Here is a 14,911-nt window from a genome sequence, read left to right on the forward strand (position 1 = left end):
TTCTGGAACTGTTACTGAGAATGCTGTTGCTGTTCGTGCTGGCTGTGTGTGTTTTTACCAGTAACACCATTACTGAGAATGCTGTTGCTGTTCGTGCTGGCTGTGTGTGTTTTTACCAGTAACACCATTGCTGAGAATGCTTGTTGCTGTTCGTGCTGGCTGTGTGTGTTTTTACCAGTAACATCATTGCTGAGAATGCTTGTTGCTGTTCGTGCTGGCTGTGTGTGTTTTTACCAGTAACATCAGTGCAAACATAGTTTGCCAACTAGAGTCATTGTGGAGCTGAACGCTCACCTCGACACAACAATTGTTTATAGGCTAATTGGGGCATCGTACAAGTGTGTGTCAGCCGCATGGCAACAGAGTAAAGTAAATGGGTGATGGTGTGACTCGGTGATGAGCTTTAATGAGGACCTTCTTCTCCTCTCCCTCTCTTTTCCTCTCCTGTGGGTATTTATTGTTGTACAGTGTCCCAGCAATGTTCCCTCGGTCTCTAAGATTGTGGGGGTGTTGCATTTGAAATATACCATCTGCCAAACAGCAGTGGAACATTCACTGAAATTCCACTGTGCAGAAAACCTTTTCAAATGACCTGGAAGTGCCATTCTCCAAGTGCAGCTAGCTCAAACCTGACCTCCAGCACACAGCAGGTCAGAGGTTATGCAAACTACCTTTTGTTTTCTCAAGCTTCCCAGAGCCCTGCTCGGCTGTGTATACCTTGCCAATCTACCGCCTAGAGCCGAGGCAAGAGGTAAGGCAATATGTTCTGAAGTTCAGGCCTGACACACCCACACTGACACAAAGAGTGATCCAGAGAGAGAGACAGGGAGTACACCCTGTATATGATCCTCTTATTAAAGCTTGCAAAGACTTGGCTCTAGTCCCTCAGATAGAAAATCCAGTCTTATTCACATGGGAAGGTGAGGGCTTTAGACTTAAGCTATTATGACAGCTCCATTCTGAATCACTAGCTGACTGATGGGAAAGAGACCATTCATCCAAAATCATCCATTCATTAGAAACACACAGGCTCCATTTTTTGCGTGTTTGCATGTTTGTGTGTTATAAAAGCTGTTCAACTCACCCTCTCTGCCGACTGTGCCGTCCCGAAGAAGATGGGGATAAACGCCAGCCAGATTATGCAGGTAGTGTACATGGTAAATCCAATTGGCTTGGCCTCGTTGAAGGTCTCCGGCACTCCCCTGGTCTTGATGGCGTAAACAGTACATGTGACCATCAGCAGGATGGAGTAGCCCAAGGAGCAGATCAAGGACAGGTCGGAGATGTCACACTTCAGCACGCCGCGAGCTGCCGCCGGGTCCTGGGTCCGCTGCTCGCCGTAGTCCACGAAGGTGTGTGGCGGGTCCACGGCGAACCATACAAACACCCCCAGGAGCTGCACCGAGATCAGGGAGAAGGTGATGACCAGCTGGGAGGCCGGGGAGATGAACCGGGGGGCGCTGACGGACTTCTTCCCCTGCTCGAAGATGCGGTGGATACGGTTGGTCTTGGTGAGGAGGGCCGCGTAGCTGAAGCACATCCCCAGACCCAGAAAGATCCTCCTGAAGGAGCACACGCCCACGTCGGGTGCGGCGATCATCAGGAAGGTGATTGCATAACACAGGAAAATGCCCGTCAACAGCACGTAGCTCATCTCACGGCCGGAAGCCCTGACGATGGGCGTTTCGTTGTAGCGGACGAAGGTCACGATAACGAAGGTGGTGGCGATGATGCCTAGCATTGAGATAAAGACAGGAATGACGGCCCAGGGCGAGTGCCACTCCAGCTTGATGATGGGGATGTTCTGGCAGCCCGTTCGGTTGGCGTCAGGACGCTGTTCGTAGGGGCACAGTTCACAGCTGAACTCGCTGGCCTGGAAGTGATAGCCCTCGCAGCGCTCGCAGTGCCAGCAGCATGGCACACCCTTCACAATCTTCTTCCTTTCACCCATCCGGCAAGGCACGCTGCACACAGACGCCGGGAGGGACGGGTCGCCTGCCCGCCACTGCATGGCCTCTACCTGGGGTCATAAGGTCACAGGAGAGACCAATCAGAGGACAGATAGGTTGGGACTCAATTATGGTTTTGCTTCTAGAAGGGTTGTGATTCTAGACTGTTTCTGGCTAACGAACGTTCTGACTGGAATAGTTCTGACAGTGTAACAGCTTTCTTCAAAGCCTACTGTTGTTAAACTGTTTGTACCTGCATAAACATTTCCCAAAGGGCAACTCACAAAGTAATTAGCCAAAGAAGAACTTCTTATCATTTCCCTTGTGCTGCCTGCTAGGCATAAATCTCGAAGAAATTAAACTGGTTTAATCAGAGCTGGCACAAATTGGCCATCTGCATCAGTCTGGTGCAGTTTGTGTGTATTAATAAACTGTTTATAACACAGCCCAGGGTGATGGGAACGGAGCTCCTCTCTCTATCTCTGAACAGGCACACAAAGCACTGATCCAGCAGAACTAGAGGAAACTGGCTGGCTGGGGATTCTGCTGAGAGCAGAGGAAACCTGTCTGTATACGTTGTTTTAGATTTGTGTTTTATTTCCCTTTAGTGCTAGTATGTCTTCCTGTTCTTTTGTGGTAAAGTGATATTCGGCCATGCTTGCATTATGAACGCTCAAAAACACATTTAGCCTGGCAGTGAACTTTCTGGGGTATAATTGATCATTGTTACCTGATGAAAAAATACTTTAGGTCTCATTACAGTTATCCCATAAAGCATTTTGAGCATGTCATGAAGGAAAAGCATGTCAATGGCACAACTGATCCTAAGGGAAGAGATTTAACCACCAGAAGAAAGTCACTTCCGGCACATCGGTGAATCCTTCTTCAATTCTTTGGATACCTTGAACTGAAAACACTGTTAAGGTGAAACAAAATGTTTATGGAATGGGGATATTCTGGCTCTAGTTCTCAGCAGCCGGCCGAGAGAGAATAGTAGTCTGTTGCTGCCTCCCAGTCCAGCCAAGGTACATAGATCGAAGAACAAAGTGAACTCGCAAGAGAAATTCAGCCCTGGAAGAAAAGAGAAGTTCAATAGACAATGTTCAGCATTTCAGCCTAACTTCCATTTTCCTCCCAGCCAATTCTGCAGTCTCCAAGTCTTCAGAGTCCAGCCAATTTAGCTTCTACAGTCCGAACTGATCCGCTTATACCGTTGTGAATGATACGTGCAGGTAAGCAGTAAGTAAGGGGAGTCAGATAGGTCTTGAGCATTGTTAGGTGCCTGTCTGCCTGTCTGTCTGTCTGCCTGTCTGCCTGTCTGTCTGCCTGTCTGCCTGTCTGCCTGTCTGCCTGTCTGCCTGTCTGTGTGTGTCCCTCCCCCCTCCAGTGTTCAGGTGTTATCGATGTGCTCTCTGACTCCGACAGAAACTCATGCTGATGGAGAGGAGAGAGGACCTTCCTGCTCGCACACTTCCTAGCTCTATCCCACCCTCTCCTCCCTTCCCGCTCTCTCTCTCTCTTCACCCTAACGAGCCGGGCTCAGGTCACATATATTAATGATGCAGAAAGTGTACGCGTATGTGTATGTGTGTATTCGTGTGTTTGTGTGTATGTTTCTGTGTGCGCGTGTGTGTATGTGTGTATTCGTGTGTTCGTGTGTATGTTTCTGTGTGCGCGTGTTTGTGTGTGTATGTATTCCAATCAGTAACAGCTGAATAACAAGTAGGTGCTCACTGAAAGTCAAGCACTGAGCAGTAACTGTATGCGTGCAGGAACACAAACTACTCAGAAGTACTGTAAGAATGTAGGCCAAAAAAACACTGGGAAGAGATGGGACCTAAACATGACACGAAAACAAGTTCTGGATGATAACGAATGAATAGAAATCTGAAATTTCAAGACTCGACCTTGAATGAATGCTGATATCTATAAAATGTGTGCGATTTCCGCGCTGTTTGTGCTATTATGTCAAGTCGTTGTTGATTGTCATGCCAAACATGTTGACATGAAGGCACAAACAGAGCCGGGACCAGGCTCTATACGATTACCTTTGAATATGACAACACTAGATCACAAAAGATAGATATTGCTATTATGTTAGTCTCACATTTAGGTGTAGTTTGTTGGTCCAGGTGCCTATGACCTTGTACTCTCTGGTAGAGCGGTTGGTGCTCTGGTACTGGAAGATGTCGTAGCGTCCGGGGGCGTCGCCGTTCTCATTGAACACCACTGGAGTACCGGCACTTCCTGGAAGACAGAGATGGTGGGAAAGGATTAACAAGAAGACATACTGTACGTCATTCATCACACAGACAGATAATTTACCATACTGTAAGATTGTACAATATCTTTGTAGTTCTGCATTTTTCACACCAATACATGATTTGGTCCAACACAAAATATTTTTGGACTAACTTATATATACAACTATGGTGTGTATATATATACACCTATACACCTTATATATACAACTATGGTACAAGGTCTGTTTCTTACAAAGTGGGAATCTTTTTCAGAAGTTTATTCAGTAGCCTCGTGTATACCTGTCACCCTAACGAGCCGGGCTCAGCTGTCACACATATGAATTATGCTAAAAGTGTGTGTGTGTGTGTGTGTGTGTGTGTGTGTGTGTGTGTGTGTGTGTGTGTGTGTGTGTGTGTGTGTGTGTGTGTGTGAATGTGTGTGAACAGCCTCAACCACCCCAGGCGCAAAGTATTTCACAGATGGGCTTTTCTCTCCACTGATTATGCTAAACTCACAGCCTCCTCATCCGTTCTCTCTCTCTCTCTTCCTCTCCCTCCCTCTCACTCTCTCTATCTCTGGTTCTCTCTCCTCTTATGAATCTTTGAAATCCAATATTTCAGCGCGGCAGCAGCGCGGGTGGAGAATCTGGCCCATCAAAGCAGTAATGTAATTACAAATATAAATCTTAAAAGAGTTGTGCATTACTGACATTCCTACAGAAAGCTGTACGTCATGGCAACAATCTACCATATCTGACGGAATGAAAGGGAGAGTAGCTGGGAGATAGATACTGGGAGAATAAGAGAGAAAGGCAAAGTTGAGAGATCTACCGAGAGAGAGAAAGAGAGAAAAAGTGAAAGACAGAGATAATGTAGTGAAACAGAGAAGTAAACTCCTCTCTCTATCTGCTATGGCAGCTGGTCTCTCAGGCCTCCTGGATACGCACTGCTGCCTTCTCTCTTTCAATATGCACACTAACAATAGTGCTCTAGGAAATCTCTCTCTCGCTCTATATATATATATATATATATATATATATATTCCATTGGTAATGAATGAGAAGATTTCCAGAGAACCCTGGGTAAACCATTATCTTTAACCTGCCTCCACACAGCCCCGCCCGCCACATCTCAAAGACGCTAGACACCGGCGCTGGCCGCTTGCTCCTGTCTGTTTGTCTGTCTCCTCCTGCCTTGCATCATTAGAACAGAGAGAGAAGTGTCCAGACTGGTTGTTACAATACAGCCACCCAGGCTACAAATTGTTAAGGCTAGCAGTGCAACACAGCTCCCTATAAATCCCCCCCCCCCCCCCCCCCCCCCCACACACACACACACACGTGATGCTGTGAGAGAAGCATGAATCATGGCACATCCTCAGGAAAGGATTTCTGCCTGTCAAATTGGTGTCAATATACGACCCAATATTTCTCACTGTTCCCTGTCCAACCAACGAGGACGATTATGCAGACGCGACTGATGCAAGTTACACACTCACACATGCACAAACGGACGCGCACACACATGCACAGACACGCACTGACACACATAAACGTCATCTCCGGAAAGAGCCTGTCCCAAACCATATTAGCTACTCTGATGACGATTACTGGATAGAAGCAAGCTGACTCATATAATTGTTCAGTATGTCCCGTATAAGGGCAATTCGAGCCCAGCAGTACAAGTCAGTGGAGCATGGTCCCGGAGCCATTTCTGAAAGTAGTAACATGGAGATATCGACATTTAAATTTCACACGATTCTGCATCGTTAACCATGACCTTCACTGTGTCAGTGTAAGCAACAACATTTACACTTCTTTACCACAACACACACACACACACACACACACACACACACACACACACACACACACACACACACACACACACACATACACACATGACAAACCGCAAACTCACCCTTCAGTGGGTAGCCGCAACAACCATTGAACTGGACGAGCCAAACAACACACCAAAGTCCTTTCATCGACCTCGCCCTCATTGGTCTTTATAGTACATCTCACATGACCAGACACAACCCCCAAAGGAGAATGGGGTTAGAGGCCCCTTTAACTGACACACAGGTATTCAGCTAGTGGTGGGCGATGGTGAGATGAGACCAAGAGCTGAAGTAGAGAGTAGGGTTTTTCAGATGGAAGACTGTTGTTTGAACCTGATCTTCTCCAGTCAGACACTCGGGCTTATGTTTGGTTTGAGGTGAGGTTGTCTTTCTGCTGTGCAGTTTGTGGGTAGAGAGAACGGATTCTAGGTAAGTTGTACTCCTACTAAAAGGCAGGGAGGCAAACCCCTGAAGATACAGTTACAAGGCACAGGTCTAGGATCAGCTTACTCTTTCCTAATCCTAACCTAAACCATTAAGGGGGAGAAAGACCTAAGATCAGTGTCTACAGGCAACATCCTCCTAATCTGAGATAATCACTGCATACGCTGCCAACAGCTCTTCCCTGTGGATCCACGGAGAGAGAGAGAGAGAGAGAGAGAGAGAGAGAGAGGTGTTTTAGCATGGGTAAAAATCTCTGATGGGGAGAATACAGGAGAGAGGGACCGGCTGAACCAGGGTTCAAAAGTCTCCCCACTCCCTATGGTGACAGAAACAGAGAGAGTGTTTTGATAGGCCTGATGCAGAAATCACCCTGCAACCCAGATGAATGAAACATAACATGGAAGAAGGAGCTGAGAGGAGGAGATGAGAGAGAGTGGCTGCCAGCACCCAGCAGTGTGGGCCATACATCTGTACTGCTAATGGGGGAGACAACACACACACACATGCACGTACGCACAGAAGCATGCGCGTAGGCACACGCACGCAGGGATGCACACACACAAACACACACATGCAGTAATGAGGACACATCTTCGTCTCCATTTTCCCTCCATCCCTCTATCCCACACTAACCGGTTACCTCAGGGGAGGCTCTACCTGGCAGATGAGGAAACATCTCTGTGATAATAATAACTCAACTCCCTCCTCCTCCTAAACATGCACGGTTGATCCTCCCTTTTCCTCCTCCCTCATTCTCTCTCGTTCTTTCTCTCTCTCTCTCTTCCTATCTTTCTCTTGTCTTCGTGTGGCTCTCTTCCTATCTTTCTCTTGTCTTCGTGTGGCTCTCTTCCTATCTTTCTCTTGTCTTCGTGTGGCTCTCTTCCCATCTTTCTCTTGTCTTCGTGTGGCTCTCTTCCTATCTTTCTCTTGTCTTCGTGTGGCTCTCTTCCTATCTTTATCTTGTCTTCGTGTGGCTCTCTTCCTATCTTTCTCTTGTCTTCGTGTGGCTCTCTTCCTATCTTTCTCTTGTCTTCGTTTGGCTCTCTTCCTATCTTTCTCTTGTCTTCGTGTGGCTCTCTTCCCATCTTTCTCTTGTCTTCATGTGGCTCTCTTCCCATCTTTCTCTTGTCTTCATGTGGCTCTCTTCCCATCTTTCTCTTGTCTTCGTGTGGCTCTCTTCCTATCTTTCTCTTGTCTTCATGTGGCTCTCTTCCTATCTTTCTCTTGTCTTCATGTGGCTCTCTTCTTAATCCCCCCCCTTCTCTCCTATAAGACATATGCATTAGCCTAATAATTAACTTGATTACGATCCATTACATACATGCTTCTGGCATACAGAAGCCTTTCTTCGCTGTGCCCTAACCCTCCATCCACCCCGCAGGCATCATGTTGGTAGCCGATCCGTGCAGTTAATATGGTGAGGGATAATATCTACCGGATTTATAATGAGATGAGTGCTTCTTGGCTCAACACGGCAGCTGATTATAATGATTATTAAACTACCAGAAACCTGTGGCATATAGTTTATCAGGATGTGAAAGCAGGAGCCAGAGCCAGCCTTTTTGTTGTGTTTCACAGTGGAAGGGAGCATAGAGGCTGTGTAGCCATTGGTCATGTGCCGTTTTAGTTTAGAAGTGGGCGGGTGAGTAATGGTGTTTTTGGTGTTTTTTTCAACTCTAAACTCAACATCAAGAGTCCTCATGTCAACCGAAGATGTTTTGGCCTCAAGATCTCTGAATGCTTTAGGTACTTTACATTTGCCAGTTGGTCTGAGATTCGATCATTTGCCTGTCTTTTTTTATTGTTCCTAGTTGGTCATTCGCAGTTCTTGCCTGCCTCGGGCAAGTTTCAAAACCATCCAAACCATTGCACTGCTCCTCTAAGCCCTACTATCATTAGGCCAAGGGAAGATATTTAATCACAGAGTTACGAAACACCGCAGCTGAAGAAAACACCTTTTTTGGAGCTCCAAACTAAGTGGCCCTCAGTCTGAATTTGACAAAAGCCTCCCGTTCCTGTTGACTTCTCCTCTTCCTCTCTTTCCTCTCAAGAGGAAGTCTTTTGATTATCTTCCCCAGAACAGAGCAGAGCAAGGGAGAGAGGGAGGGAGGGAGGGAGGGAGGGAGGGAGGGAGGGAGGGAGGGAGGGAGGGAGGGAGGGAGGGAGGGAGGGAGGGAGGGAGGGAGGGAGGGAGGGAGGGAGGGAGGGAGGGAGAGAGAGAGAGAGAGAGATGGGCAAAGGGAGAGGGGGAGATAGAAGGGTTTCCTAGAGCACTATTGTTAGTGTGCATAATGAAAGAGAGAAGGCAGCAGTGCGTATCCAGGAGGCTAGAGAGACCAGCTGCCATAACAGATATACCTCCTCTGTTTACTGACTTTAGCAGACACACACACACACACACACACACACGACTCAACTCTCATAGGCCGATGAGGTAATGTCGCATTTTCTCACAAAGGCCTAATGGACTTGCTGATTTCATTACGGTGTGACTGTGGCAGAGGAGCGAGATCTGCAGGTCCATACATCTGGTGATGTCAGTTAGTCTAATGCCAGCATTTTAAAATGCATTTAGAGTGAATCAAAAGGATGCATTTACAATCACAGCCGACACCGCATGGCTTAACATTCTATTAATCCTCCAATGGCTATCTGATAGCTTCTGGTCACCCGGGCTGAGGAAATGTTCAGTGTGTGGTGGCCCGGCAGGCAAGTGACAGAGAGAGAGCGATGCCTTAAGTCTCCCTGAAACAGCTGTCTGAGATTTCCGGCTTATTGAACTTATCTCCAGGTATTGATTGCTCTTCAGTGGGGGGCGGCGGTCGGCCGCGCACGCACATACACAGACACACACACAGGCAGACAGAGGTACGCGGGGGGGGGGAATATTTTCTGCGAGCGGCAGCAGCAAATGAAGCGTCCATTCAGTCTCAGTCTCATCAGTATCCCCTGTCCAGCCATCCGGTGGCTCATCCACAGTTTGAGGCTGTGTAATACTGTTAATATGGGGACAAAGCACAGAGAGGGAATAGTAGACTGGAGATGAAGGTCAGAACATTGGGAGACTTTAGTTCTGCAGGGTTGCCAATGTACCTTATTTTCTTCACATGAGCGACTGATTGAAGACGTAAAGATGTCTTTTGATATCTGTCCTACAAAGTGTACAAAGACTTGTTGAAGTAATGATCTTTTTGTTTTCTCATGATTTGTCTGCTCTCTCACTTACACACAGCGTTGTATATCCCTCTTCTTACTCTCTCCATCCCCCTCTCTCCCTCTCTCTTCCCACTAACTGGCTGTATAGCTGTCATGCTAGGGTCAAGTTCTCTCTCTCTCTCTCTCTCTCTCTCTCTCTCTCTCTCTCTCTCTCTCTCTCTAACACGAGGGAGACAGAGAGCTGGTTTCAAACGCAGGGCACAGCAGGTGTTTAAAACAAAGGACCACAGGAGGAGGCAGGTAGCTGGGTCCAGGGGCAGGCAGCAGGTCATACACAGGGGGACCAAACGGCAACAGTACAGGCAGGGAAAAGGCTAGTAACGTCGACCCGGGAAATCAGGCAATAGGTGAATGACAGGTAATTCGAAGCTAAGGTACAGGCAGGGAATAGGCAAAAGGTGTCATTAGTGAGGCAGGCAAAACCTTTCATACACGTGTGTAAGGGCGTTCTTCGTTTGTTGAGAGAGAGTCGGACCGAAATGCAGCGTGGTGGTTACTCATGATCTTTAATAAAGAAAACGGCGATCCATGAAATAACTAATAAATACAAAAAACAACAAACGGAACGTGAAACCTAATACAGCCTATCTGGTGAACACTACACAGAGACAGGAACAATCACCCACGAAATACAAAGCGAACTCAGGCTACCTAAATACGGTTCCCAATCAGAGGCAACGAGAAGCAGCCAAGCCTACACTCGACACACCCCTAATCAACCACAATCCCAATGCCTACAAAAAAAAACAATACGACAACACAATAACCCATGTCACACCCTGGCCTGAACAAATAATTAAAGAAAACACAAAATACTAAGACCAAGGCGTGACAGAACCCCCCCCCCCTCCCGGACGCACCTCAAAACCATAGGGAGGGTCCGGGTGGGTGTCTGTCCATGGTGGCGGCTCCGGCTCGGGACGTGGACCCCACTCCATAAATGTCATAGTTGTCATCGCGTCCTGGGATAATCCACCCTCGCCGCCGACCATGGCCTAATAGTCCTCACCCAGAACCCCACAGAACTGAGGAGCAGCTCGTGACTGAGGGGCATCTCGGGACTGAGGGACAGCTCGGGACTGAGGGGCAGCTCGGGACTGAGGGGCAGCCCGGGACTGAGGGGCAGCTCGGGACTGAGGGGCAGCTCGGGACTGAGGGGCAGCTCGGGACTGAGGGGCAGCTCGGGACTGAGGGGCAGCCCGGGACTGAGGGGCAGCTCGGGACTGAGGGGCAGCCCGGGACTGAGGGGCAGCCCGGGACTGAGGGGTAGCCCGGAACTGAGGGGCAGCCCGGAACTGAGGGGAAGCCCAGTACTGAGAGGAAGCCCAGTACTGAGAGGAAGCCCAGTACTGAGATGAAGCTCAGGTAGGTAGTAGGCTCCGGTAGATCCTGGCTGGCTGGCGGATCTGGAAGATTCAGGTTGACTAGCAGATCTGGAAGATTCTGGTTGACTGGCGGATCTAGCTGCTCTATGCAGACTGACGGCTCTGACTGCTCCATGCAGGCTGACAGCTCCTTGCAGACTGGCAGCTCTTTGCAGACTGACAGCTCTGACTGCTCCATGCAGGCTGACAGCTCCTTGCAGACTGACAGCTCCTTGCAGACTGACAGCTCCTTGCAGACTGACAGCTCCCTGCAGACTGGCAGCTCCTTGCAGACTGACAGCTCTGACTGCTCCATGCAGGCTGACAGCTCCTTGCAGACTGACAGCTCCTTGCAGACTGGCAGCTCCTTGCAGACTGACAGCTCCTTGCAGACTGACAGCTCCCTGCAGACGGGCAGCTCCTTGCAGACTGGCAGCTCCTTGCAGACTGGCAGCTCCTTGCAGACTGACAGCTCTGGCTGCTTCATGCAGACTAACAGCTCCTTGCAGACTGGCAGCTCCTTGCAGACTGGCAGCTCCTTGCAGACTGAGAGCTCCTTGCAGACTGACAGCTCCCTGCAGACGGGCAGCTCCTTGCAGACTGGCAGCTCCTTGCAGACTGGCAGCTCCTTGCAGACTGACAGCTCTGGCTGCTTCATGCAGACTAACAGCTCCTTGCAGACTGGCAGCTCCTTGCAGACTGGCAGCTCCTTGCAGACTGGCAGCTCCTTGCAGACTGACAGCTCTGGCTACTTCATGCAGACTGACAGCTCCTTGCAGACTGGCAGCTACTTGCAGACTGGCAGCTCCTTGCAGACTGGCAGCTCCTTGCAGACTGACAGCTCTGGCTGCTTCATGCAGACTGACAGCTCCTTGCAGACTGGCAGTTCGTTGCAGACTGGCAGCTCCTTGCAGACTGGCAGCTCCTTGCAGACTGGCAGCTCAGGCTGCTTCAAACAGGCAGGAGGCTCCGGCAGCGCTGTAGAGAAGGAAGGCTCTGATAGCGCTGAACAGGCGGGAGACTCCGACAGCGCAGGAGAGGAGGAAAACGCTGGCTGCGCTGAACAGACAGGAGACTCCGACAGCGCAGGAGAGGAGGAAAACGCTGGCTGCGCCGAACAGGCGGGAGACTCCGACAGAGCAGGAGAGGCGGAAAACGCTGGCTGCGCTGAACAGGCGGGAGACTCCGACAGAGCAGGAGAGGCGAGGCGCACTGTAGGCCTGATGCGTGGTGCGGGCACTGGTGATACTGGAGCGAGGACACGCACAGGAAGCCTGGTGCGGGGAGCTGCTACCGGAGGACTGGTGTGTGGAGGTGGCTCTGGATAGACCAGACCGTGCAGGCGCACTGGAGCTCTTGAGCACCGAGCCTGCCCAAGCTTACCTGGCTCGATGCCCACTCTAGCCCGGCCAATACGAAGGGCTGGTATGAACCGTACCGGGCTATGCACCCGCACTGGAGACACCGTGCGCTCACTAGCATAACACGGTGCCTGCCCGGTCTCTTTAGCCCCCCGGTAAGCACAGGGAGTTTGCGCAGGTCTCCTACCTGGCATAGCCATACTCCCTGTAAGCCCCCCCCCCAATACATTTTTGGGGCCGACTCTCAGGCTTCCATCCGCGTCGCCGTGCTGCCTCTTCATACCAGCGCCTCTCTGCTTTAGCCGCCTCTAGTTCTTCCTTGGGACGGCGATATTCTCCAGGCTGAGCCCAGGGTCCTTTTCCGTCCAGTTCCTCCTCCCATGTCCAATTCTCCAAGTGATGCAGCCTCTCCCACTGCAACTGCTCTTCACGATTAGCAGGGAGAGTTGGCTCAGGTCTGACACCCGACTCAGCCACTCTCCCTCTGAGCCCCCCCCCAATACATTTTTGGGGCTGCTTTTCGGGCTTCGCTCTGCGCTGCCGTGTCTTTCTTTTCTCCAACTCCATTCGCCTATAGCCCTCTTCGCACTGCTCCAGCGAATCCCATGCGGGCTCAGGCATTCTCTCTGGGTCGGCCGCCCACCTGTCGATTTCTTCCCACGTCGTATACTCCATAACGTCCTCCTTTCGCTGCTCCTGCTGTCGCTGCCTGTTACCACGCTGCTCGGTCCGTATGTGGTAGGTGATTCTGTAAGGGCGTTCTTCGTTTGTTGAGAGAGAGTCGGACCGAAATGCAGCGTGGTGGTTAATCATGATCTTTAATAAAGAAAACGGCGATCCATGAAATAACTAATAAATACAAAAAACAACAAACGGAACGTGAAACCTAATTACAGCCTATCTGGTGAACACTACACAGAGACAGGAACAATCACCCACGAAATACAAAGCGAACTCAGGCTACCTAAATACGGTTCCCAATCAGAGGCAACGAGAAGCACCTGACCCTGATCGAGAACCGCCTCAGGCAGCCAAGCCTACACTCGACACACCCCTAATCAACCACAATCCCAATGCCTACAAAAAAAAACAATACGACAACACAATAACCCATGTCACACCCTGGCCTGAACAAATAATTAAAGAAAACACAAAATACTAAGACCAAGGCGTGACAACGTGAGGAGTAAATGATGGGAAAAACAGCTCTGAAAAGAAGTGTGTCAAAAAAACAAACAATACCTCACAAAGATGAGGAGCAAAGAACTGAACTAAATAGTGTGTGATGATGACATACAGGTGTGTGAACAGGTGATCAGAATTTGGCTGATTGGGATCTGGAAAGTGAGCTGCATTCAGGGGATCTGTGTGTTTGAGAGTGTGAGTTGGAAGCAGACGTTACACTCTCTCTCTCTCTCTGTCTGTCTGTCTCTCTCTCTCCCTCTCTCTCTCCCTCAAAGCGAGCAAAAAAGTTATTTATTCTGTAAAAAAGGTCCTATTTTTTATATTTTTATTTTTTTTCAGACTAAATTACTTTTTTGCTCGCTTTGAGGACAATACAGTGCCACTGACACGGCCCGCTACCAAAACCTGCGGACTCTCCTTCACTGCAGCCGAGTAAAACATTTAAATGTGTTAACCCTCGCAGGGCTGCAGGCCCAGACGGCATCCCCAGCCGTGTCCTCAGAGCATGAGCAGATCAGCTGGCTGGTGTGTTTACGGACATATTCAATCAATCCTTATCCCAGTCTGCTTTTCCCGCATTCTTCAAGAGGGCCACCATTGTTCCTGTTCCTAAGAAAGCTAAGGTAACTGAGCTGAACGACTACCGCCCCGTAGCACTCACTTCCGTCATCATGAAGTGCTTTGAGGGACATGTCAAGGACCATATCACCTCCACCCTACCTGACACCCTAGACCCATTCGAATTTGCTTACCGCCCCAATAGGTCCACAGACGACGCAATCGTAACCACACTGCACACTGCCCTAACCCATCTGGACAAGAAGATTACCTATGTGAGAATGCGGTTCATCGACTCCAGCTCAGCATTTAACACCATAGTACCCTCAAAACTCGTTATCAAGCTCGAGACCCTGGGTCTCGACCCCGCCCTGTGCAACTGGGTACTGGACTTCCTGATGGGCCGCCCCCCCCAGGTGGTGAGGGTAGGTAACAACATCTCCACCCCGCTGATCCTCAACACTGGGGCCCCACAAGGGTGCGTTCTGAGCCCTCTCCTGTACTTACTGTTCACCCACGACTGCGAGGCCATGAACGCCTCCAACTCAATCATCAAGTTTGCGGATGACACTACAGTGGTAGACTTGATTACCAACAATGATGAGACAACCTACAGGGAGGAGGTGAGGGCCCTCGGAGTGTGGTGCCAGGAAAATAACCTCACACTCAACGTCAACAAAACAAAGGAGATGATTGTGGACTTCAGGAAACAGCAGAGGGAGAACCCCCCTATCCACATCGACGGGACAGT

At 49.6% G+C, this 14,911-nt stretch overlaps 1 protein-coding gene across 4 annotated transcripts in view; it reads right to left on the minus strand.

Moving 5' to 3' along the window:
* LOC109864619 (metabotropic glutamate receptor 8-like) overlaps window positions 1-14,911 on the minus strand; it is a 286,618-nt gene that overhangs the window by 32,138 nt on the left and 239,569 nt on the right. For all 4 annotated transcript variants that reach the window (XM_031797951.1, XM_031797950.1, XM_031797948.1 and 1 more), the window contains 2 exons: window positions 4,057-4,196; window positions 1,085-2,020 (listed from right to left, as the gene is read on the minus strand). In XM_031797951.1, coding sequence (XP_031653811.1) covers window positions 1,085-2,020; window positions 4,057-4,196 — 1,076 coding nt within the window. The remainder of the gene's footprint in view (window positions 1-1,084; window positions 2,021-4,056; window positions 4,197-14,911) is intronic.

This window comes from Oncorhynchus kisutch, linkage group LG19 (assembly GCF_002021735.2).
Source record: "Oncorhynchus kisutch isolate 150728-3 linkage group LG19, Okis_V2, whole genome shotgun sequence".
NCBI lineage: Eukaryota > Metazoa > Chordata > Actinopteri > Salmoniformes > Salmonidae > Oncorhynchus > Oncorhynchus kisutch.